Source organism: Penicillium roqueforti (assembly GCF_015533775.1).
Source record: "Penicillium roqueforti strain LCP96 04111 chromosome Unknown scaffold_02, whole genome shotgun sequence".
Classification (NCBI taxonomy): Eukaryota; Fungi; Ascomycota; class Eurotiomycetes; order Eurotiales; family Aspergillaceae; genus Penicillium; species Penicillium roqueforti.
The window spans coordinates 110,816-134,776 of NW_024067566.1; the positions used below are offsets into that span (position 1 = coordinate 110,816).

At 51.4% G+C, this 23,961-nt stretch overlaps 8 protein-coding genes across 8 annotated transcripts; 6 read left to right on the forward strand and 2 right to left on the reverse strand.

The window, feature by feature from the left end:
* Positions 1-1,873: 1,873 nt before the first annotated feature.
* Positions 1,874-5,536, forward strand: LCP9604111_1487 (dDENN domain protein; the record flags this gene model as incomplete). The annotated part of the gene is made up of 6 exons (XM_039068858.1): positions 1,874-2,507; positions 2,607-3,520; positions 3,580-3,639; positions 3,691-5,026; positions 5,082-5,339; positions 5,394-5,536. The coding sequence occupies 6 exons, from the start codon at positions 1,874-1,876 to the stop codon at positions 5,534-5,536; spliced, it is 3,345 nt and encodes a 1,114-aa protein (XP_038931614.1).
* Positions 5,537-7,400: 1,864 nt separating this feature from the next.
* On the forward strand, positions 7,401-9,554 carry LCP9604111_1488 (type I 3-dehydroquinate dehydratase; the record flags this gene model as incomplete). The annotated part of the gene is made up of 1 exon (XM_039068859.1): positions 7,401-9,554. The coding sequence occupies one exon, from the start codon at positions 7,401-7,403 to the stop codon at positions 9,552-9,554; it is 2,154 nt and encodes a 717-aa protein (XP_038931615.1).
* A 236-nt stretch (positions 9,555-9,790) lies between these two features.
* LCP9604111_1489 (FMN-binding negative transcriptional regulator) lies at positions 9,791-10,912 on the forward strand (the record flags this gene model as incomplete). Its single annotated transcript, XM_039068860.1, has 1 exon — positions 9,791-10,912. One exon carries the CDS (start codon positions 9,791-9,793, stop codon positions 10,910-10,912), a length of 1,122 nt encoding a protein of 373 aa, XP_038931616.1.
* Positions 10,913-11,841: 929 nt separating this feature from the next.
* Positions 11,842-14,675, forward strand: LCP9604111_1490 (transcription factor domain-containing protein; the record flags this gene model as incomplete). Its single annotated transcript, XM_039068862.1, has 6 exons — positions 11,842-11,940; positions 11,990-12,056; positions 12,118-12,571; positions 12,634-12,812; positions 12,866-13,913; positions 13,973-14,675. The coding sequence occupies 6 exons, from the start codon at positions 11,842-11,844 to the stop codon at positions 14,673-14,675; spliced, it is 2,550 nt and encodes an 849-aa protein (XP_038931617.1).
* Positions 14,676-15,110: 435 nt separating this feature from the next.
* On the forward strand, positions 15,111-16,055 carry LCP9604111_1491 (phosphoglycerate dehydrogenase; the record flags this gene model as incomplete). The annotated part of the gene is made up of 1 exon (XM_039068863.1): positions 15,111-16,055. One exon carries the CDS (start codon positions 15,111-15,113, stop codon positions 16,053-16,055), a length of 945 nt encoding a protein of 314 aa, XP_038931618.1.
* Positions 16,056-16,349: 294 nt separating this feature from the next.
* Positions 16,350-18,500, reverse strand: LCP9604111_1492 (peroxisomal copper amine oxidase; the record flags this gene model as incomplete). The annotated part of the gene is made up of 2 exons (XM_039068864.1): positions 16,350-18,331; positions 18,386-18,500. The coding sequence occupies 2 exons, from the start codon at positions 18,498-18,500 to the stop codon at positions 16,350-16,352; spliced, it is 2,097 nt and encodes a 698-aa protein (XP_038931619.1).
* Positions 18,501-19,538: 1,038 nt separating this feature from the next.
* LCP9604111_1493 (uncharacterized protein) lies at positions 19,539-21,170 on the forward strand (the record flags this gene model as incomplete). The annotated part of the gene is made up of 3 exons (XM_039068865.1): positions 19,539-19,666; positions 19,732-20,100; positions 20,162-21,170. 3 exons carry the CDS (start codon positions 19,539-19,541, stop codon positions 21,168-21,170), a joined length of 1,506 nt encoding a protein of 501 aa, XP_038931620.1.
* Positions 21,171-21,915: 745 nt separating this feature from the next.
* On the reverse strand, positions 21,916-23,520 carry LCP9604111_1494 (uncharacterized protein; the record flags this gene model as incomplete). Its single annotated transcript, XM_039068866.1, has 1 exon — positions 21,916-23,520. The coding sequence occupies one exon, from the start codon at positions 23,518-23,520 to the stop codon at positions 21,916-21,918; it is 1,605 nt and encodes a 534-aa protein (XP_038931621.1).
* Positions 23,521-23,961: the final 441 nt, after the last annotated feature.

Consider the following 23,961-nt stretch of genomic DNA (forward strand, 5'->3'; position numbering starts at 1 on the left):
TTTTCGTCATTTTTTTAGGTTGTCAATACTACCTTGATCTGCTCCACCGCCTCTTCCAACATTGAGTCGTATTGCTGGCTGCATTAAGTGCATACAAGGCTTGATGTACGCTGACAGGAGTCGGAGTGAATAACCTTGCCCGAAACACTGGGATGCAACCAGTTGAAAAGGGCTATCGGCTGGGGGAGCCCATGTGTCACGTAACGCGGGTATGGGCCGTGTTCAGGGACTTACAACATAAATAGATATGTATTTCGGTACACTATACTCCGTATGGATTAGGTCTATTGGACTTGACTATGGACTTAGTGTTTGCTTATATTGTACTTGTCCACAGATGGTACTTGGATATCTAATTATGAGAGATATACATAGTAATAGAGATGCTTGGCAGACCCAGGGGAATACTGACACCGGAACGAACTGCGATTAACCCACATACTATCCATATTTTTATCAATTGGATACTGTGGAAACTGATATACATACAACATCTTCCGCACTTAAGCGATACTTTCTTTCACCCCTCGATGCTCCACAGTGTCCAACTGTAGTATTGATCATCTCCCCGGGACAAGCCACTCCACTTGATGACTCCTGACTCGAAATCCTATGTCCCAAAGTACACATCGTGTCATGCATAGAAAGTACGGAATAAGAGAAACGGTGGGAAACGTACTCCGTACATGATACTAGTTGTAGGTGTGGCAAAAAAATAAAAATAAAGAAGCCGTTGGGTGGACTCCGCAATCTAAAAGCACGAGGGAATAAACGGTAAAGTGAAAACCTACAATCTCCCAAGACCGCGGCAGTTCCCGATGGTTTTCACCCCCTGAAAGTGCTAGTTAGCAGTTTATAAAAGTTAGATATACAAAAGAATGACATTGTGGCGCTATACCAAGCAAAAAACCCCTAAAACCCCTAAAAAGAAAGACATGTTGACGCCATGTTTCAATAGAGAATAAACCCCAGTTACCCCCCATAGATAGCGTACTAGTTAGTTGACGAACCTGGTTAAAAAAAGGATCAGCCAAGACCCGCTTGCGTTATCCGCTAAAGCTCAACCATGGATCACGGGCCTCTAACCCCTGGGGCGGATGCAATATTTCCAAGGTTCGTGGTTCTTTATATCTTGTAATTGGAAGTTGCCTGGTATCTATACACAACGGTAGGTATCATTCGGGAAAGAAGTGGAGGAGTACCGAGGGCATACATCGCTGTTGATATAGACATAAGAATGAACCGGTATTCTGGGTATACCCCGGAAGTCTGGATCCCCTTTAGAGTCTAGCCACCCTGCACATGCCTGCAGGTCGTTACGGTGTCAAGACTCTTGTGCATGGAGGCTAGGGCTGTGAATGGCCCGGGCCCTTGATGGGCTTGATTTGTTAAATATCTGGACTTGACACGGGTGACTCTTACCATTTTTATACAGTGGAGTAGAGATGTGCATTTCGAAAGTCGGGTTCTAGTAACATTACTACACGCCTACGCAACCACCCGTGATCCTAGGGGGAAGAAGAAAAGAAAGTTTTTTTTTTTAAAAAAAAACAACAACAACACAGGAATATTCCAAAAGGTAGAAAATATATGTATTTAGGTAGAAATAATACCTGGAGGCCACAAATAAAAAAAAAGCTAATCAGAATCGAACTCCTTTTTAATACAACGTTGGACCTTCAAACCACCCCGAAATTGATCTTCGCTCTGAACTGCCCCTCCCTCCCGTTCTCCCCCATTTTTACCAGCTTCCCCCTCCCGAACACTACATGCGCTCAATTCCCCTGCGCATTCCTTTCCCTGGAAATACTACGATCCATGTGGTGACAATTAAGGTATTAACCCGCTACAGTCCGTCGCGACTCTCTCCACAATGCCACCGCCTCCAAGCACCCCGGAAGGCGCCCCCCTCGCCGACTACTTCTGGATAGCCGGTGTCGATGGTGCAGAGATCCTGGACACTTTTCAGAGATTGGGAGAAGATTACCGTGCCAATGGCACCGCATCACCAGGCCCTGCGCTCGCAGACACCATTCAGGAGGACGCCGATGCGGAGGAGGAACACAACCCGGATGGGTTTACCCGACCAAACTCGACGCTCTTCACCGGTGTCAGTCACAGGGGCTCTTCTCAACGACTATCAACACTTTCGAAGAACTCAGAGGGAGCAAATGGGGCTGGCAGTAACAGTAACCGAAGCAGCATGACCGTCAAGGGTGGCTCGTCGCCCCTGCGTGCCCCAAATCTGTTCTCTGAGGACTTCGATTTCGACTCCGCGCTGTACAAGTTCGCCAACGAGCGGGAATCTTTTCTAACCGACTTGAGCTTGAGCGCTGGCGCTATTACCCCGAATACCCGCCCGCGATCCAGGGTTCGCACGCAGAAGATCGTCTCCGAGGATTCGCCCTCGGCTGGCGGTAACTTGCTGAGGTCGGGTATTGGGAGCGTGCGACGATCCTTTCGTGATATGAATAGTATGAAGCGGCAGCCGTCGATTGCTCGTCAGGGTGAGAGCCCTCCTTCAACCCTATTTCCTGTTCACTCTAAAACGGGGTCGTGGCCGGGACTTTCTGTGGATACACTAGCTAACAATGGATCGTCTTCAGCTTCGGTGCGAACTTCTCGGCGACTTAGCAACTACAACTCGGTAATTCCTGTCCCGCAACCCCTCGAGATATCCCCCACAATGCACCCGTTGAAACGACGATTCGAGCCCGTTCTCCTCGACCGATACCCTACACGCGGCATGCCGGACGAGATGAAGCTGCGCGGCAATTTCCCCGACTACGTTCCTATGTTCGCCTTTCCGAATGATGTCAATATCGTCTCCTCCGATCAGCGACCGCGCTCTACCTGGCACGGATTCGCCATGACAACAGACAATGGCTCCAGGCTGCACGCCATCTGTGTGCTTGTCTGGATACCCCTCAACCCAAATGCTGCAGAGGAGCTCGAGAAGCGCTGCGAAGAATGGCGAAGGGACAACATGACAGACGAAGAGCGTGAGCTGGCTGCGAGCTTAGGTGAACGGTTGGCATCAGAGCGGGCCAAATTATCCCGGCTCCTAGCTCAGCTGCCGACTGTCCAGTCAGGGTCAGAATCCCGCGAACAGCTCGAAGATGATATCAGCGCTGTGGAGGAGAAAATTGGGCTAATGACCGATCTTCTTCGTCCGGTCCGGCACGGCGCAGCTTCTAAGATCGAGGGTCTGACCGATGGTGATACTGGGTTCTGGATTCCCCGTGCGTACGGTATCTTGGGCCGAGAGAGCACGATGACGAGCTTCTGGAAGGAATGGCTCAAGGCCGTCGTGGTGCCAATGACGGAAAGCAGTGTACAGCACGTGCCTCCACCCTCGCCGCGCATGGGTGTATGGCAGCCATTAGAGCGATATGTGATGAATCTCTGCACAGAAGCGTTCTGTCCAATATCTTCGAAGACTCAGGTCGAGATTGCGATTCGTGAGCTGCGGTTGTTTGCACGCAAAGAGGCACCCAATGAGATCCCAGGTTCCCGGAATGTATGTGCACCACAATCTTGATGGAGTTCTCTGTGGGAATTTCGCTAACTGATTTCTAGACCGATCTCTATGCCTTGTTCCGAACTTTGTCGGTTCCAAATATTATCATTCTCTTTGAGGTAGGCTTGATTTGCCAGTTCAGTTGACAAGACACTGCTAACAACTCACAGTACGCTCTTACTGAATCCCGTATCATATTCTTGTCTTCCCACACCTCCATGCTCTATCTCGCGACCAGAGCGTTGGTCGATCTTTTGTTCCCTCTGGAATGGACAGGCGTTCTCATTCCCGTCCTTCCCGCACGCTTAATCCAGGCTCTCGAGGCCCCTTGCCCATACATCGTGGGTATCGAGCGTCGGTATGAGAAGGTGGAGCTGCCGACGGACGACTTTGTCCTGGTTGATTTGGACAACAATATGATCGAAAGCACCATCCAACCGACTTCTCTTCCTCGTCATCAGCGCAGGAAGCTCCTCTCTTTGTTGCAACTAGCTGCCCCTCAGCACGGTCGATGCCACGTCCCTACCGGGCCTCCTGCATATGCAATCGAGACATACCCATGGGACTCGTTCATGTCAGAGAGCAAGGCCACTTTCACATCCAAAGCGCCCGCAACTAACCTCGCGAAATATGTCGGTCTGAACTCCAGTGCATTCGGTGCATCGGCCGTGACGCCAGGCTCTTATACACCTCCCATCTTTAACGTCTTCCTCCACGCCCGAGCCGAGGGTGGCCCCTCTCGTGGGTACTCATCTCGCGGTACTGAGCGCCCAGGGACCAGCTCCACTCTGAGAGTAAGTGCCTCTCCGCCGTCCCCGAGAGAGAATTCACCCACCTCTGGCTTCTTCCCTCCTCCAACTTCCTCGTCGCGCAATGATTCCGGTATGGCGTTGCAAGCTTCATTGCGCGAGAAGCGTTCTGGCCATTTCGATGCCGCCTCACGCCGAAGCTCGTCGTTTGGAATGGGTCGACGTCCAAGTGCTCCGTTCCTCGGTCATGCTTCGAATCTCTCATTGAGCACTCTCAATACTGACTACGGAGCCGGATCCACATATGCGCCATCTGTGTATGCGCAGTCTACCATCGCTGCGTCCACGATTGTCCCTCAATCCACATACCAACCCGTTGGCAATAACGAGGGCACTTGCTGGGCTGAAGGTCACTATTTCCAAGTCCAACCCTGGGATGACAAGTTGACATGTGCTATCTGTGATGAACTGGCCGAGGAAAATATGTACAAGTGCTCTGCATGCAGACTGACAGTCCACAACCGCTGCGCGTCCATGGTGTGTCTGCCGTGTGATGCTGCCTTCCATCCGGATCAGATTCGCGCGGCGTTTGTCAGATGCTTTGCCAGCTTGTTCTACACGTATAAGAAGTTCCTGGTGCCTGCCAGTGGCGATAAGAAGAAGTCCGGTATGTTTTACAATTTTAACATGGACGCTTTCATGAAGAGCCTTCCAAGTGAGCACGCCGAGTATATCGCAATTCTACAGCAGACACAAGGTAAGTCCACGAATTCTGCTATCGTACCATGGAGGTAATATTGACCCAGTACTAGGATTCAACGAGTTCATTAGTGACCGTGAGCGAACAAACCCGAAAACCAAGGATCCGCGCATGACCCTGTTCGACGAAATTGTTCTTTCGAAGCGTAACCGCGGCCGCACATCCATCTTCTCCGGCCGTTCCACAACAGACTTCCTCTCTGACACCTCGAACCATATATGGCGTACAGCCAACGCTACCTTCTTCCCCCCAAGCAGCCGCAGCCAGCAGAATATTTCATCCGACTACGGTAGAGGAGTTCGCACAAGAGGTACGCAACGCTCCAACACCCAATCTGATTCTCCCACTGACAATCTCCCTGCAGCACCGGCAAATCTAGATCCTAGCCTGATGACAGAACCCCGCATGATCCACGGTGCGCCACGGGTTTCCAAGACGGCAAATACTGCTCGTAGAAAGCCGTTGCCTAAACTGATGAACGGGCTCGCCGTCTCTCCGCCCAGTTAATTGGTGTGATTTCCACACGCGAGTGACCCGTCCATCATCTCGTCGATATCTGCCCTGCCCTTGTGCGGGTGGGTCCTTTGTGCGCGGGCAAAGTGCAATGTCCGCCTTTTTGAAACACTTCCCTCTGTTTCCTTGCGCAACCCTGAAACCTGAAACTCCTCCCGATTCCGGCTCGGACTTCGATTTCCGGATGGTGGCGCTGCGCAGTCCATGCTTTATCTCACGACAAGCAAATAGGATGGCAGTTCCTGCTGCGTGTCTTCGTTTGGGCAGTGTGCCATCCAAGCTGAGAATGACAGGCCGCTGGCTCGGCTCTACTCCTTGCTTACCGATATTACCCCGCAAATGGAACTGCATGTGGTTGCACGCCTTTAGCCTCTCTCCCGCTTGAACTTGCTTCCCTTATCTGACCTACCATGCCTTATCGTGGTAGAACCGACGTCTGGAAAGATGTCAAACAAACCACGTGCCGATCCTCAGTTGCGTTGCTGTCTTCGTACATAGTGTTGACTCCGGCTTGATGCACGGAGCCATGACCAAATCCCCTAAAAGCGCCATCCCGGATTGCAAAGCGATGTGGTGATTATTTGTGTGCCTGATATTGATTGATACATACACGTTTATTCTCTGAACCAATACCTCACTCTGCTTCTCTTGCCCTTCCCCCTCTTATCTCTCGGCCTGCGTTTCTATCTTTTCCTTCCTGTTACTACCCAATACCCCCTCTTGATTTGGCTGGTATTTTCTCTCCTTCTGTCTTAATTGGTTGTCTTAAGTACAAGCTGGGTGGATCTAGTCTCGATTTCTGTTTTTTCCATATTTCTCGTCATTTCGGTGTCAATCATACCTATGCTACGTGGTTCACGACTATCCTTCGGGTATATTTTCCTTTCAGATCTGATTTGACACTGTGACTTAATTTTGGTTGCTTTCCTTGCATCAAGGACAGAAAGAAGAAGGAACAATACATAGATGGTTGTTGTACCGTGCATGTTGCGAATATAAAACTATCTCATCTTTGGGTTTGCGCTTTGTACAAGTATCCATGCACTCTTCCACCAATCCCGATGTCTGATTCATTGTTTATCTGTCTGCCTCGGATATAATAGGCTATGTAAAGGCTGAGCACTCGCTCTCCCGAGTCTGAGGCCTTGGATCGGTGGTTTTCCCTCGTATCGGATCATGGCGGTGTAGTACAGCCCTGTCAGGGCATCGTGAGGCTGTGCCGGTGCCTTAAGATGTTTCATAAACGCTGATGGGACCATACAAGTTGTAGATGCGGTAATTAGCAGGATTTCTTCGGCATACAACTGCTGGAACATCTCCTTTCCACTGCACAGAATCCCAATTAATACATCCAGATGTAGTATAATTAGGCGTCGCGCAAGATGATTGGTGGAGAAACCCAAACTCCGCTCCCACTTTCCCCCGCATTCGCATTCGCATTCGCATTCAGCCGTCGACCTACGTAGGATTCTCTTGTCGCGCATTGGGTGGAACCTCCGCGACGAGTTCTTCCATCGATGGCGCCTCAAATGCCGTCCTTTCTGATCGTCGCGGCTGCGTTATTGGATTGACTTAGCGTCCCTTTAGTCGACTTGTCCCCAAGTTACCCCATATATTCGAGCTAGCCTCGATCGGCCCGCTCCCTTTTTCCTAATTGCGTTGGAAAAATATCCCATGCTTTAATATACTACCTGCCTATTACATTACCCGGGTCCTGGCCGTCGAGAAGCGAATTGCTTGGTCCTTGCGCTCATTCAACCCTCCCCGACTCTTATTTCTACCCGTCTTAACCCATGCTTCGACCTGCACAAATATCCTCGCCAGCACCAAGTATGAAACCCATTGAGACTGCCGTGCCATGATTCCGACAGCCTTTCCGCAGCACATGGCCACGCCGCTGCTCGACGATCCCCCTATCTCTGCCGCCCTAAAAGCCCAGGCTCCTCCTAGCGCAAACCCCAATATCGCCGTCCCTTTTAATGCTGCGACAATCGTCCCTCCCGCTACTATGGCCACCGAGCCCGAAGACCAGACAGTCGCGAGCATTGCTGCGCCGGCCGCCGCTACTGCCGTGAGGACTGTCGTGATCATCTACGGCCAGAATCAAGAGCATATTGTACAACTGGTTGCGGAAATTCTGGGCAAGCCATGGACAACAGATGAGTCGCTTGGGATGCTTGCGCGAGCCAGCAATGCATTGGTAGTGGGAATCTTAGCGCACGATCTAGCGCGAAGCTTACAAGGATGCGAGCGATCATCTCTGGTCCTGGTAAACACGTACTGCGTGGAAGACGGGTCTGCGCCGGAAGACGCGCTCACCGAGAGCTGTGACTATGAGTTCTTATATTCGCGGAGTCCGTTCCTGCGCCGGGACCTGGCGCGATTTTTGTCTTTGATCCTTGGCCAGACGAGGCCGCATGATGATTTGCGGACCAAGACTAGGACGAATTTTATCTCGACTACTTTTCCGGATGTGCATGCTGCTTTGCCGAATTTGGATATCCTGTCTGTGGGGTCGGATGCTGTTGAGATCCGTGTGGATTTGCTGGTTGAACCTGTGCCGGAGGGCTCGACCGCTCCGCTAGTTCCAAGTTTGAAGTATGTTGGTCAGCAGTTGATGCTTTTGCGGCAGCATACCGAGTTACCGATTATCTTTACTGTTCGTTGTACGAGGGAGAATGGAAAGTTCCCGGTAGATGACCCTGCGCTCTGTTACAGATACCTGCGGCGCGCGATACAATGGGGAGTTGAGTATATCGATGTGGAAGTGTGGCTACCGGAGGATATACGGCGCCAGCTGTTCGAAGCAAAGGGCCATAGTATGATTTTATCTGCGTTCCATGACATGTCCGGGACCTGGAAATGGACATCCGAAGAGGCACAGCGCATATTTACGGAAAGCGCCAAATACGCCGACATCGTGAAGATGATCGCCATGGTCCACACAATCGAGGAGAACTATGAACTAGAATACTTCCGCTCCACCATCAAAAGCCGAGGCTCAGGGCCACCTCTGTCAGCAGTCAACATGGGCCAAATGGGTCAGCTATCTCGAGCTCTCAACACCGTCTTCTCTCCAATCACCCACCCCCTCCTCCCAATGATCGCCGCCCCGGGCCAACTAACGGCAGCGGAGATCAACGAGGCCTTACACATCATGGGCCAACTCCCCAAACGCGAGCTCTACGCCATCGGCTCATTCCGCTCAACGCCACATTCAATGTTCATGGAGAAATGTATAAACGAGCTCGGCCTCCCGCACAACTTCACCTCAGTCGACCTAGGCCCAAAGGGCTCCATGGAATCCGTCCTCCTACAACCGCACTTCGGCGGCGCCTACGTCAACCCCCCCGTCCCAACCACAACTAGTTTCATCCCTGCAGTCAGCGACGCAGCCCGCGCAATTGGATTAGTCGACACAATCGCTATGACACCCGACGAGACTGCTGTAGGAACGTGCCGATTAATTGGCGAAAACGCCGCCTGGAAAGGCATCCGCGCTACCCTGACGCGCGAATACGTGCCGTCCGCTTACAGCGGCCGGGCGGCGATAATCCTCGCCAGCTCACAAGCAGACGCTTCAGCGGCGATTTTCGCGCTACGCAGTCTGGCCGTTGGCGCAATCTACACAGTCGGGTTTAAAGCGAGTGGCCCGCTCGCGGCGGGTCTGGAGCCGTTCACGTCCATCCAGTCCGTGAAACGGGTCGAGCAGCCCTTTGTTATTGTCTCTGCGCTGCCGCCGGAGAAATCGCTGCTCGTGCAGCCTTTGCTGAGACATTATGGTGTTAATGGTCGTTCGTCGCCGCCTTCTACTCGTGGGAAGGTTTATCTTGATCTTACGAGTGGGACAAGAAAGGGGGATCCTTTGGCTGTTGCTACTAGTGCTGGATGGACGGCGTATGGAGTTGAAGATGTTAGTGCTTGGACTACCGTTGAGACGCTTAGGTTGCTTGTTGGGCAAAATGTGCCGTTTGACTTCGTGCGCATGGCGTCTGGGAGACCTCTGTTCTAGTCATATATATTATACCGCATACCTACGTAGGTGATTTGTAGTTCTGTTTCATTGTTTGTTGATGCCATGACTGCTAACGACCAGACATATATATAGATGCTGAAAGATAAGAACTTATCAGAAAATCCGGGGTCGACCCCTCAACCCCTCATTTCCTCCTTCCAAGGTTACCCCAAGCTTTGGTTCTCTCTACCTCTATGCATATTTCCTTCTAGATTCATCGAAACAAACAGAAAATGCATCTGCGTCCTGATCATGCAGTCCGAGACCTCCCAACCCTCCACGCCTTTATCGAACAACACCCACTTGGCGTCCTCACCACTTCGCTCCCTTCAGAGAATCATCCCACACTCCAATGCAGCCACATCCCCTGGGTGTTGGACAGTGAAGCAGCCCTCGAACCCGAGTTACCGAAGGAAACAACCCTCGAATCTGAGTTAGCAAAGGAAGCAAGAGTACCCGATGGCAGCACTTCCGCACCGCCATATCCCTCCCTGGGAGTTCTCCGCGGCCACATCGCGCGCCAAAACCCGCAAAGCAAAGCGATGGTAAAATCTGCCTTGGAATATAGCACCAAAACAACCAGTATCCCCGGCGCATTTCCTATAACCAATTATGCAGAAGAACCACCGACATCAACTAGCTACACTCTCCCTGATGAGGTCTTAGTCGTCTTTACCAGCCCAGTAGACCACTACATCACGCCGAACTTCTACACAGAGTCCAAACCCGCCACGGGCAGGGTCGCTCCGACGTGGAATTACGCCGCGGTGCAAGTCTACGGGCGGGCGACTATTTATCACGATGCAGAAGACGAACAAACAGAGCTGTTCCTACGACAACAGCTGGGTGATTTAGCCCGGCTTGGAGAGGAAGGGGTAATGGGGTTTCAGGATGAGTCTGGGTTTGGTTCGGGTTCGGGTTCGGGACCTGATGTCAAACACGGAGGTGGTGAAACCGAAACTGGGAATGGGGATGAGGAGGGGGACCCACCCCAGGACCAGAACCAAAACCAAAACCAGGGACAGCGCCAAAACCTGATCCCTGATATGCAGCTGAATCAGGGGTCGAAGACGGCCACCGGGGCTGGCGGGCATGGCGACATCATGCCATTGCCGAGGTCGACGTCAGCACCTTGGAAAATCGCCGATGCGCCACTGGACTACATTGCTGCGCTTTTGAAGAATATTGTCGGCATGAGGATTGAAATCACCCGGATTGAGGGTCGGTTTAAGGTTAGCCAGGAACGGCCGCTTAATGATCGTGGGGGTGTTGTTCATGGGTTAGAGAGCATGGGTGGGAGAGCAAAGGATATGGCGGACTTTGTGAGGAGAGGGAAGGTCTTGCCTGGGCAATGATGGCATTAAGCTTTTTGTGTGTATAGATCCTAGGCCCTTCGAGCACGAAGTATCCGCAGTACGTAGACTAATAGTGCCAAGCTCGCGACCACGTACGGAGTGCAGCCCCTACTCCGTAGTGTTGGCGGCCCGGGCTTGGCATGATTACTCAACATAAAATGGTCTGTGTAGAAGCGCAAACTCCTCGGAAAGTTAAAAAAAGACCAGGATGGAGATTCCGTCTCGAATACAGTAGCTGCAGTGGATGATCAGGGATCGGACGCGTCTTAATCAGAAGGTGTAATAAGCGGGGGCCAATAGTAGTCCTGTAACAGCCACCTTCATAGACCGTACCTTTTGCACATACCTCGAATAGTTCTGCAGGAAACACGGGTAAAATGAAGGGTCTTAGGGGTCTAGATGGCAACTGAGAACCCCCGTGGTGGGATGGTGGACAGACGATAGCTATTGACTGGCTAGATACAATCAAGCTACTGCAATTACGTGCAATTATGGGGTATCTGGATCATCTCGGATGCTGGCGGCGAAGCCCTAAAGCGGGTGGCATTCCATAAAGGGGAACCATCCCCCGTCTATACAGATTAAAGGGGACTGAAACCAGTTCTGGGTTGAATGGGATGTTAGAAGTAGAGTGAGTCGAGAATAAGAACGAACATAACAGCTACATATCTTCATTGTACATATATATCATCTTCTAGCCTAAACTATGGAATAAATACAAAAATCTCCTCTCCCCCCCCATGTCAGCCCGAACTGGGGAATTCCGGCGGCACATCACTTCTCCGCATTTCTTCCTCTCCGCAACCTGATCATGGTATAGGATTTCCCTTTTTTCCTAAACGCCACAGCCATGCGCCTGACCTCTTGTCCATCTTGGCCGCGGCCGTCTTCTTTCTTCTTTTCTTATCTCTCTTCCATGTAGAAGTGCCATGTCTCGTCCTCAGGTCAGCATCGACCGTCTCACGCCCCGCCGTGCGACGGTTGAGCCGCGCGAAACCATGAATTGCAAATCCTGTCGCAAGCGCAAGGTACGTCTACTCAGTGCTAGTGCGATTGGCTCTGTCTAACTTGTTATAGATCAAATGTAATCGTATGCGACCGAGCTGCGAGGCATGTAAGGTCTTCCAGTGCCCATGTCTTTATGGTGAGTCAATCATGTCCCCTCTATATCAAACGACTCCTCTGTTAACCTTGTTATGTTCAAGATGCCGTTCCCAAAAAACGGGGCCCCAAAACAGATGTGCTAGAAGCTCTTCTCAAGCGGGTCGATGGGTTGGAGAAACGCCTCCACGACGAAAAGAACCCCATCTCGCCCACTTCTCCCGATACCGCAGATGATCAGCCGAGCTTTCCTGCCCGTCGCAACACCGTCGACGCTTCTTTTAATATTTACTCTTCGAGCGATCGATCGGCTCTGCCAACTTCTCTCCCCCAACATGTGGATCCCTTCATTAGGCCAACCGGCCACCCAGCAGGTCTTCTGCAACAGCCCTCTCCGACAAACAATGGTCCACTATCGGATGCGACCCTGGATCTTTACTTCGAGCGACTGCACGGCAAGCCATTTTATATATTAGACGAGGCAACAACGCGGCAGCTCCATCAACTGAACCAATTACCTCCGTGTTTGGCCATGGCCATCTCAGCAATGACAGTAAGGTAAAACCACCAAGCTTCCAAGCGCTGTCACATAGCTTACATGTTTGACTGACGAATCTTAGATATACAACCTCGCCTGGTCAAGTGGAACAGTCACTACGTTCCGGGCTCGATGCGGCGCTACAAGCAAGACGTATGATTGAAGTCGACGATCCTACAGTAGAAGGACTACAGACTCTATTGTTACTTTCGCAAGCTTTCCACGCCTATGGTCTTGGAAAGAAAGCTTATATGACATTTTGTATGCTTGGCCTCGATCCTCCATGGTGGAATGAATTTGACTAATGATGCTAGCAAATTGTGTTGCCATGATCGTCGCGCTGGATTTGTATCGGGAGGCTCCCTCCAAGCCCAATATTTCGCCTGCCGAGCGAGAAATGAGGCGTCGGCTATTCTGGTCTGTTTACTTGATGGACAGATTCATTAGCTGTGGATCGCGACGTCCATGTCTAATCACCGATCATTCGGTTGTTCTGCGCCTACCGTCTTGGGCACCACATGCAGCCGGTCTGAACATGGAGGGAGAGCTCTTCCATGTCGGTCCGAACATTCAATATTCTTCTGATTCCCGGCGCAAATCACCAAGTGCTGCCTCTTTGCTGATTGATATCACGCGTATTCTTGGTGTCACGAATAAGTATCTGGCAGCTGGCGGAGTGAAAGGCGACTCTCACTTCCCATGGCATGCGCTTTCTAATCTATCTAAGATCCGACAAGAATTAGATATATGGGCCGCTGGTACGCAGGACGTCTTTGCGTCTATCGACTCATTGTTCGGCCACCCTGAGAGTACAACACTTTTGCTGAGCAAGTTGATCTACCATTTGGTGCACTGTTTGATCTATCGCCCGTTCTTACCCATTGACCTGGTAGAGCTCCGGGGTACAGGGCAGCATCAGTCCTGGCAAATTGAGGCCACGAACTTGTGTTTTTCGCACTCCAATGCCATCGCAGAGCTCGTTGAACTGGGTCGCAACTCCCCGCTAATCGAGTGGCCTGCTTTCGTCGCATACTGTGTGTTCACAGCAGGGACCGTGCATGTTCACGGTGTGCACTACAAGGGCCGCGAAGGAGAGGTTTTCTCTTCTAGCGCTGAATTCCTGACTCGGGAGATGCACCAGCTTGCTTGGCTGCGTAATATTTGGACTGGCGTCCAGCATCAGCGTGAGCTGCTCCAGACTATCTATACGTGTCACTCCGAATTAGTACGCAATCTTGCCAGTAGCCCAATGCGGTTTTCGCCAGTCTTCCACCTCGAACACTTCCTCGACCGATATCCTGGTCTGGCGTTAGATGGATCACATGTTCGGCTTATAGATGCAGGGGATGATCTAGCTCCAAGGTAGGTCCTGCTGGTTCGTTTTTTGCATACATATTATATGATCCTAACTCCGAAGACAGTGCTGCGAGCTTCATTGATCACCAGGATCACTACTACCAACGACCAATCGCCACACCCTCATATCACAATCCTTCACCCTACTTCTCAAATACCCGGCCTGGGCCCTCGAGTCCGTTACCATCCAGCCAGGCCTCAGATATCGACCGTCGCAACTCCCATTCCCATTCTCTATCTCAGAAGCCATCCCACCCAACTTCTCTCTCGCCCAGTATTCAATTCCACACGATCCAAGGCAATCAACAGCAACAATCATCATCTGTCTTCTCCCTCCCAGCCGGAACAGACCTATCCGGTCCCGGCACATCAGAGAACACCCACCTCTCGATCCCGGGATTCTCCCCCTCGTCCTTTGGACTCTCCCCACCAGCCTACCTCACCGACGCTTCCATGCACATAGCACCAACACCCCCAAACCCGCAATACGCAACCTTCCCATTCGACACCACTCACGCAAATCCGAACGGAATGACGCAAGCAGGTCCCACCGCCCTGACCCCAGGCGGCCAGTCCCACACTAGTGGCACTCACACCACAGCCGGCAGCGAAAACACATCTGAAAAAGACCCTTTTCTGCGCTTGCTAGAACAGCTGGCTGAGAATGAGAACTCGCAGGGCGGGCCTAGTGAGCTTGAGTTCTTTCTGACAGGTACCGGTGCCGAAGGTGATACAGCTATTCCTCTTGAGAAAGATAGTGCTTCGTAGTAGGCGGAAATTGGTTTGGGAATGATAATTCCCTCATATATATTCTCATTCTGTGTATATCCTTCGTTGCATAGCTTGTTTGCATGTAGGCTATGGCCGAGTTGACTGATACCCATTGTGTTTATTGTTTCTAGCTACCTAGTTACTATGTGAGATCTGAGTCAATCTATCATATAACCTTGGAATGCTCCTATTAGAGCTAGACAGAATCTCATTACTAATTTTCATTGTTCACCCGGCATCTGTGCTCTTCGCCCGGAGTTACCCCGGTCTCGGCGGAGCTCCGCCGAGGAACCCCGCGTTGTAACCGATTTGTCACTCCTCTCCTCTCCCATAAGATCCTTGACCATCCCCTTCTTAATGTCACCCATCCAGCGTCTCAAACCAATCCAACGCCTTAAATCTATAACAAGTCACCTCCAACAAACCTCCAAAATGAAACTCCTCTACCCAACCTCCCTCTACATTGACGCGAAGTCCCTAGAAGGCTTCTCCGTCGAATTGCATCCCTACGACGTCACAGTCCCAATTCCCGAATCCCTAATCGACGCCGAGTTCCTAGTAACATGGGCCAACAAAGCCACGAACCTCCGCGACGCAGCCTCCCGCATGAAGAACCTCCGCTGGATCCAGTCGCTAGCAGCCGGACCAAACGACGTCCTCGGTGCGGGCTTCGACGCCTCCCGAATCGCTATCACAACCGGCTCCGGCCTGCATGACGAGACAGTCGCCGAACACACCCTCGGCCTGCTACTTAATGCTGTCCGCCGCTTCTATGAAATGCGCGACTACCAGAACCGCGGCGAGTGGCCCGCCCACCTGGGCGGCCCCCAGCCCGATCGCGCCCCCGGCACGTTCCGCACCCTCAAGGGTGCTAATATTACCATCTGGGGATTCGGAAATATCGCCAAGTCTCTCTCGCCCGTGCTGACCGCGCTCGGGGCTAATGTCACCGGTGTTGCGCGGAGTACTGGTGTGCGGAATGGGTTCGAGGTTGTTGCGGAGGATCGCTTGCAGGAGATTCTCCCCAAGACTGATGCGCTTGTTATGATTCTGCCTGGATCGGCGAGTACCAATGGTGCGCTTAATGCTGAGCGCTTGGCTTTGCTGCCGAGTCATGCTTGGGTTGTTAATGTTGGCCGGGGAACTTCCGTTGATGAGGATGCGCTGCTTGCGGCGCTTGAAAAGGGCAGCATTGGCGGCGCGGCGCTGGATGTTTTCTCCGTTGAGCCGCTCCCGAAGGAGTCTAAGCTTTATGCCGCGCCTAATCTTATTCTTTCGCCTCATGCTGCCGGTGGACGTCCGCGTGGGGCTGAGGCGCTTATTGCGTTTAACCTGAGACGGCAGCTTGCTGGGCAGGAGCTGAAGAATATTATTTGAGCTTGATGTGGAGATGGCTGTGGAGGTTTCTTGATAGATTTTATGAGTACATTTACGAAGAGGGTTAGACGCCATGCTTTGCGTTGGTCTTGTTTTGATTACAAGGAACTCTAGAAAGACAATTACAGCCGAATTACACAATCATTTGAGAACTCAGAACATAAGTGTGATCAAAATTAATTTGATATAAACAAAGAGGGAAGACTATATACAATTTACTATATACAACAAAGCACACCAAAAGACCCTATTTTTCAAAACACCGTATCGTAAATGCCATCACTGTGTCACCTCTCAGATGCGGGGTTTACTGGGGGCACAGCATGAAGAAGGGAACGCATTCTTCGACTGGGTATCAACACAAATAGCAGAAGGAGGCACCCAGAGGGCAGGGTTCTTCTCGAAGAAGTTTGACGCACGCAGCATAATGCTAACCGGCTCAGCAGGCATGATGGGGAAATCCTCAGTTCGCGGGAAATGCGTCAGACCGAACTGCAGGTAGCAGACGATATCGGTGTTCTCGATGTTCTCGTCGCGCTTCGCCCAGTCGGCGATGGTCGAGTTGAAGGGGTGTCCCTCGGAGCCGTCAGACTGGCAGACGTAGTCACCAGCGGGGAAGAGCTCGTAGTCCTTGTAAGGAGTAACCCAGAGGGGCTTGCGGGCGAAGGCGGCACGCTTCCAGACGGTGCTGCCGGGCTTGGCGAGCATAGGGGGGCAGTTGTTGTTGAGGATCTTGTAAGCAACGGGCTTTTTCGCAATGGCATGAATGCGGTTCGGGTTAATGATGTCCCATGATCGGTTGGTCTCGTAGCAGTAGTCTGCGGCACCCTCGAGGGATGTGCGGAGGGGAGTCTTCTTGCTGTAGAATCCGTTACCGTAGGGGTTCTCTGGGGAGCCGACGGCGGCTTCGGCGGAGACGGCGTCGTTCTGGACGACGGAGTTGTTTTGGCCGTCAATTTCGGGGTCGATGCGGAGGGAGAACAAGTGCTGGTGGTTGTGGGCGTTGATGGAGGGGGCAACTTCTGTGCCGAAGGGAGCGGCGGTTTCGGTCGGGTGCATGCAGTAGGTGTTCAGCATACCGGTGAGCTTAATCTCCAGCTTGTAGGTACCATCCAGGGTGAAGATGTGGTAGAAGCCGTATTCGTAGTTGGCAGCGGTGATGATTTGGGACACGATGAGCTTGCGGTCACGAGCGGAGATCACTGTGCCATCACGGTAGTCGGTGTGCTTGTAGAGGAGGCCGTTGTCTTCCTCGTGAATGCAGATAGCGTTCTTGACAACGGCGGCCTCACCCTTGGAAGTGGACATGATACCATCCATGTAGTGGATGACACCCTTGCAATCACAACCCAGCTTTAGGGAGTTGGTCATCAGGCCAGTGCCGTACTCGCCGACATCGAATGCATGCTTCTTGTGGTGGGGCTTCTCGGGGCAGCCGTAGGGGACAACCATCTCAACGACGGAGATACGGTTGAAGAGAGTACGCTCGCGGTCCTCGTACATGTCGTGGGTGCGCACGTCGGAAATGACAATACCTTCACGGTAGTTGAAGCCAATGTGCATCTTGAAGTTGGCCCAGGACAGCTCATTGCCGCGGACCTTGAAAGAGACACCCTCGGGCTGGGAGATATCGATGGGCTTGAGGCGATCGTGGTTGTACTTGTCGCTGATATATTCGGGGAGGTAGTTGTGCTCCTTGAGAGGGGCAGCGGTCCGCTCGCCGTTGACGTAACGAATGTCAACGCTGAGAACCTCCTCGGTGTCGGTGTCGGCGACAACGCTGAAATCCAGAGGGTGGGCATATTGGTTATCGAACTCGGCGTTGCGGTAGTAAGCCAGACCCTGCTGGAGGCGGTGGTCGTATCCCCAGCGCTCGTCGATGCCGATAGCCCATGCGTCAAAGAAGACCTTGCTCATGTCGGTAATTCCAATGTCATTGCAGGCCCGGATAACGCGAGCGTCCTTGCGAGCAACACGCTCCATCACATCAAGATCCTCTAGGGTGAGGGTAGGCATGACATCGTGAACGTCCTTCCATTCCTCAACCTTGCCGGTGGCGAGATTTGCCACCACCTCTGCGATCGTGTTGGTTTCGGGGACAAAGACAATGGCGAAGGCACGACGGGCAGGAGCGGGGACGGCGCCAGCGCGGAATGCCCGGTATTCTGCTTTGATAGGTTCACGGAGTGTGATGCAGTTGAACTTGACAAACTTGGGGTTGGCGTATTCCCGGATGATCTTTGCCGCTTCGGGAATTTCCTTGATAGACAGTTGATCTAGGGTTTTGAGTTAGCGGAGCTCTCGGATTTTACACAGAGGACATAGCATACCTAACGGATGAGGAGTGCCTTTTGGCAGCATGGCAGCGGCGGCAACACTTTCATAATCCCCGTCGCGGAAGATTGTGTAGCCAGGAATTGACTCGGTATCAGGAGCAGACGCCATGATGAAGATGTGAAAGGGGTATCAAGGGGAAGGAGAGAGTTGTAATTGTAGAAAAACCAGAAGTTCCATTCCAAAGCTGCGATAGACCTTATATAGCTAATCGACCTTGAACGTCTGATCGAATTTCGCCGCATGTACCTTCCTAATCGGGCAATCAAGAAATATATCTATAACCTAAGCAGCTCCGACAAAGGGAGCGAATGGTCCCGAGAGTGGGTACTCTGGCCGTTGCTCAATTTGGGTTAAAGTCTGGAGAAGATGTGTCTTTGCACAGCATGTGTCCGAGACTTTAATTCTATGCCATAATATGCTTTGCGTAAAGTGTTTGCCATCGAAATTATCAGCCAATCGCAATGCAACGGCTCGGAGCGATGTGTTGGCCACAGCCTTTCGCTAGTGGTTGACCTAATAAAGCAAGTCTTCTGAGAAAGACTGTGCATGGGCACTAGAGGAAAAACCTAGCCCAATTTGACAATATCTGATCTCTTAGACGAATTAGGGGAGCATGCGACTGGCAGGGTTGGTGATGCCAAGGCGTTAAATCAAGCTTATTTTCACGTGGTCTTGATGACATAATGTAAGCCGCATCCCTAGCCTGGGGCAGCCCATCAAAGCCGTTCTATCACACATGACCCCCCCTGTTTTACTGTGTCGTAGAAATGATCAATATCCCCATTACATATGGAAACGGACGAGCAACTCGTTGACCATATCTTTAACCTAAACACATGAGACAGCCTTTGGGTGGACTTGCCTGTTTTGGGTTAGCGGCTCTTGCTATCAGTGACTGGGGACTCGTCAATCCACGTCTATCCACATCAAGAAACACCCCACTCCCCACCGTTTTGAACCTCAGAAATCTGGAGCTCGGCCTTTTTTTAGGTGGAGTCGATAAATGTATCCCGATAAGCTACCCAGAATGGCATGTCCATGCGAAGCAATTGTCGCAAATTACATAGAGCTTGAAGAAATAGTTACAAATTCATCTCCTCTAGCTTCACTGTCTTCTCCAAACAACATCGCGAAGTACATATAATCATGGCCGACTTATCTGTTCAGCTCACAGCCCCCAACGGCCACACTTGGATCCAGCCCACCGGCTTGTTCATTAACAACCAGTGGGTCAAGTCTTCGAATGGCGAGAAGATTGCTAGCATTAATCCCACGTGCGTGAGAAATTAAAAACTAAGTGTCCATGTCTTAATTCCCTAACTGACTGGCGATCGAACAGAACCGCAAAGGAAATCACATCAATCCACGCAGCTTCCGCCGAAGATGTCGACAAGGCCGTCAAGGCAGCGCGCGCCGCTCTGAATAACCCCTGTTGGCGCGACCTACCCGGTTCTGATCGTGGCAAGCTGATGAGCCGCCTGGCGCAGCTTATCGAGGATAATCGCACTACGCTCGCCACTATTGAGACAATCGACAATGGAAAGCCGTATTCCACTTCGTTCAATGACGACCTGAACGAGACCGCCGAGACCCTTCGTTACTATGCAGGATACGCCGACAAGGTCTTTGGTCAAGTTATCGATACAACACCGGATAAGTTCGCCTACACCGTACGGGAGCCCGTTGGTGTCTGTGGCCAAATTATCCCGTAAGTTCTGAGATCAGTCATCAAACACCATCGAAGTCAATTGCTAACTATGGCGCTAAAGATGGAACTTCCCTCTCGCCATGGCCGCCTGGAAGCTCGGCCCGGCCCTCGCCTGCGGAAACACAGTCATTCTGAAGCCAGCGGAGCAAACCCCTCTCTCAGTCCTCTTCCTTGCCAACCTGATCGTGGAAGCAGGCTTCCCTCCCGGTGTGGTGAACATTGTTAACGGACTTGGCGCCGTCACCGGAGCCGCACTCGCCTCGCACATGGACGTGGACAAGATCGCCTTCACAGGCAGCACGGCGACAGCTAAGCAAATTATGAAGATGGCCAGCGGGAACTTGAAGAATATCACCCTAGAGACGGGTGGTAAGAGCCCGCTGATTGTTTTCAACGATGCGGATCTCGAGCAGGCGGTTGAATGGGCCCATCTCGGCATCATGTATAACCAGGGCCAGATCTGCACAGCCACATCCCGCATTCTGGTACAGAACGAAATCTACGACCGCTTCTTGGATGCATTTAAGGCGCAGGTGAAGACTGTCTCCAAGGTCGGTGATCCGTTCGAGGAGTCCACCTTCCAGGGCCCGCAGGTGACGCAGGCTCAGTATGACCGCATTATGTCTTATGTTGAGGTTGGCAAGTCCGAGAAGGCCACCCTAGTCACTGGTGGTAAGCCTTTCACTGTTGGTGATGGTAAAGGTTTCTTCATTGAGCCTACTGTTTTCGCCGATGTTACGCCCGAGATGCGTATCTACCAAGAGGAGGTCTTTGGACCTTTCGTGGTGATTTCCCGATTCAGCGAAGAGAAGGATGCGATTGAGATGGCCAATGATTCTATTTATGGTCTTGGAAGTGCTCTGTTCACGACAAACTTGACTCGCGCGCATCGCGTGGCTAAAAGGATTGAGGCTGGTATGGTCTGGATTAACTCTAGCAATGACAGTGATTGGCGCATTCCATTCGGTGGCGTCAAGCAATCTGGTATTGGTCGTGAGCTTGGAGAGGCTGGTCTTGCTGCATACTCGAATATTAAGGCCATTCATGTGAACATGAAGTCGAAGCTTTGAGAACAGGACTCGAAGGGCTTCCGAATCTGGAGGGAGGACACATTATATTGTACATAGCAAAATCGAAACTTCCATATGACAAAAATGGATATCTACGCACCTTTTCTATCTTTCTTTTCATCTGGTGCTTTAGTTGAACTTATCTGTGCAGAGAAGAGGGTCATAGAAAAACTGATTTTATGTGAAAAGAAGGAAATATATTTGAACAAGTTGAGCTTTTAGTTAGAACACGAATAACCACATCAAGGCGACCTCCTAGCAGTTACTAGTGGAAAACAAATTCATTCAGGGCAAATTGATAATTCAAAGAGACTCGTGATTTTTGATCGCTGAGTTGGATTAGGGCGCTTGATGCAACAATATATAATGGGGAAACCTCTGAATGATGTCAAAACCAAGGGATTCATTAGGTGTTTGCCCCTCGCGCAGGACTTCGGTCCACATAAATATTCTTAGATCTGAGCTTCTTTATACATTTTATACATTCTACTATTCCTATATTCACAACGTACTGTAAGGTAGATCTCGACAGCTCTACGGGGCTCAACTCAACTGGCAACGCATTTTTCTAAACTAAATGAAAGCTGATCTATATACGCAAAGCATGGATGTCAATATATATCCAATTGACATCCCAGAAAATCCATATTTTACTTGACAAATCCGAATTCACCAAGCGAACCGCATGTCCAAGAACATTCGCAACATTGGATGAACCTCGAGCGACTCGATCCAAGAAAACCTCTCATCGATCTTCCTTTTTTGGCTCAGGGATCGGATCATTCGGAACCGCATGGGCCATGATGACATGAAGATTGGATTCCTCGGTGTTGAGATAGGTGCGACTTCCCTGGACGAACCAGAACGACACGGCGATGACAAGCATGACGCCAAACACACCAATGGCGTAATTCATCTCATCACCTGTGGGATTAGGCGCGGTAGGGAAGAAAAAGAAAACAGTCGTCACACTGCAATACACAAGGGTGACCCAGTTTACCGGTGCACCCAGTCTCCCAAGGTTGAACTCGCCACCAGGTGGGAGTTTGTCTCGGCCCATCAGCAACAGAGTCATGACAGGAAGCCCGTATGAGATGGTCAGGGCGATGGTACTAACGCTGAGGATGGCGTTCAGCACTGTCTCTGCAAACAAGAATAGAATTCCAACCAGTGCTATGAGAAATCCCTGGAACCAGAGTGCCCTGACGGGGGCCTCCCAGTAAGGACTCACTTCCGATAGGTAGGTGCTAAAGGGGAGTCCACCATCGCGGGCAAAGCCCCAGGTGAGGCGGGATGCTGTGGTCACGATGCTGACTGCCTGGCCTAGGCCGTTCATGATGAACAATGCAATCAGCACTGCGCCTCCAGTCTGGCCCACGGTTTCTTGGACGAGTTCCATAAACGGCAGGCCGCTAGGCGAGTTTACCACTGTATTGACGTCCTGAATACAGAAGAGGCAGACCACCATCAATATGAAACCGCTCACTGCTCCGGTGATCACGGCGAGGTAAATGACTTTCGGAGCGTTCTTGCGAGGTGCAGGGATCTCTTCCACCAAGTGAATCACGGCGTCGAAGGCAGTCAACCCATACGCAGCCTGCACTAGACCAATAAACCAGACAACGCCATCGGGCCAGCCAGTTTGGTTGATCCATTTCCCAAACACGAAAGAGGCGGGCTGGAAGGAGAGACCGTCTTTCGTTCCAACTGAAATAAGCAGGGCAAGGCAGAACACAAAGAATAGTCCAAAGAACCAGACTCCGACAAAATTGTTCAGCCACGGGAGGAATTTCTCCCTCCGACAACCCACCACATTGATCAATGTGAGAGCAAAGACACACGCAATATAAACCACAAACTCAAGCCACCCCTTCGACGCACCAGTCCAGGTTGGACTGAACATGACCTTCATACCGAGAAGGAAATTGGTCATAAACGCCACCTGGGAGGCGGCCAGTGTCCACCACCCAAAGACATTGATCCAAGCACACATGTACGAGAGAAAACGTCCGAAGTGTGAGTCCCAGAGACGGTAGATCCAATAGGCCTGTCCGAGGGCAGTGGGCATGCTGCTACATATCTCACCCAGCGAGAAGGCGACACAGGTGTTGCAGAATGTAACAAGAGACAGTCCCCATAGGATTGAGACAGGGCCACCGTTGATGAGACCGTCGGAGAGATCCTGTGCAAAGGTTGACCATGTTCCCAGCACGCAGAATGCTAACGCTAGCATGCTCCAGATGTTGAATTTGCGGGCGAGGATTTGCTCGTGGCCGAATTCCGCGAGGTCGTTGGCATCTTGTGTGTGTTGGTCGGTAGGTTTGACGGTTGGTTCGTTTTCCGCTTCCATTTCGAGGGACGGGAGGGTTCAGAGCGTGCGAGTATCAAGAGGATTTATAGAGTATTCACTCTAGGTATTTCCCAGCAACGTAATTGACGCCGTTGTGAGAAAGAAGGACTTGTCTCCGGGCTGTAGATCGTATACTCCTCCTGAAGGCGATATTGAAGGTCCAATAATGAGGTCACTGAAGCAGTTGAATGAACCGGATGTCCCGTATGCCCATTCACAAAGGTTTTGTTGTTTTTTCCGGGAATCCCATGGCGTCGGCCTCCATGGCCATAGAGGAGGGCACGTTCACTGGATATTCACCGAGTGGCCCACATGATAGATCTAAGCCCTGAAGGCATTTTACACGATTAAACGACACATACATACTGAAGATCTGTACAGAGATCCAGTTTTGCTCCAGTTTTTTTCCACCCCACATCCGACGAAGATTGAGGAATCCCT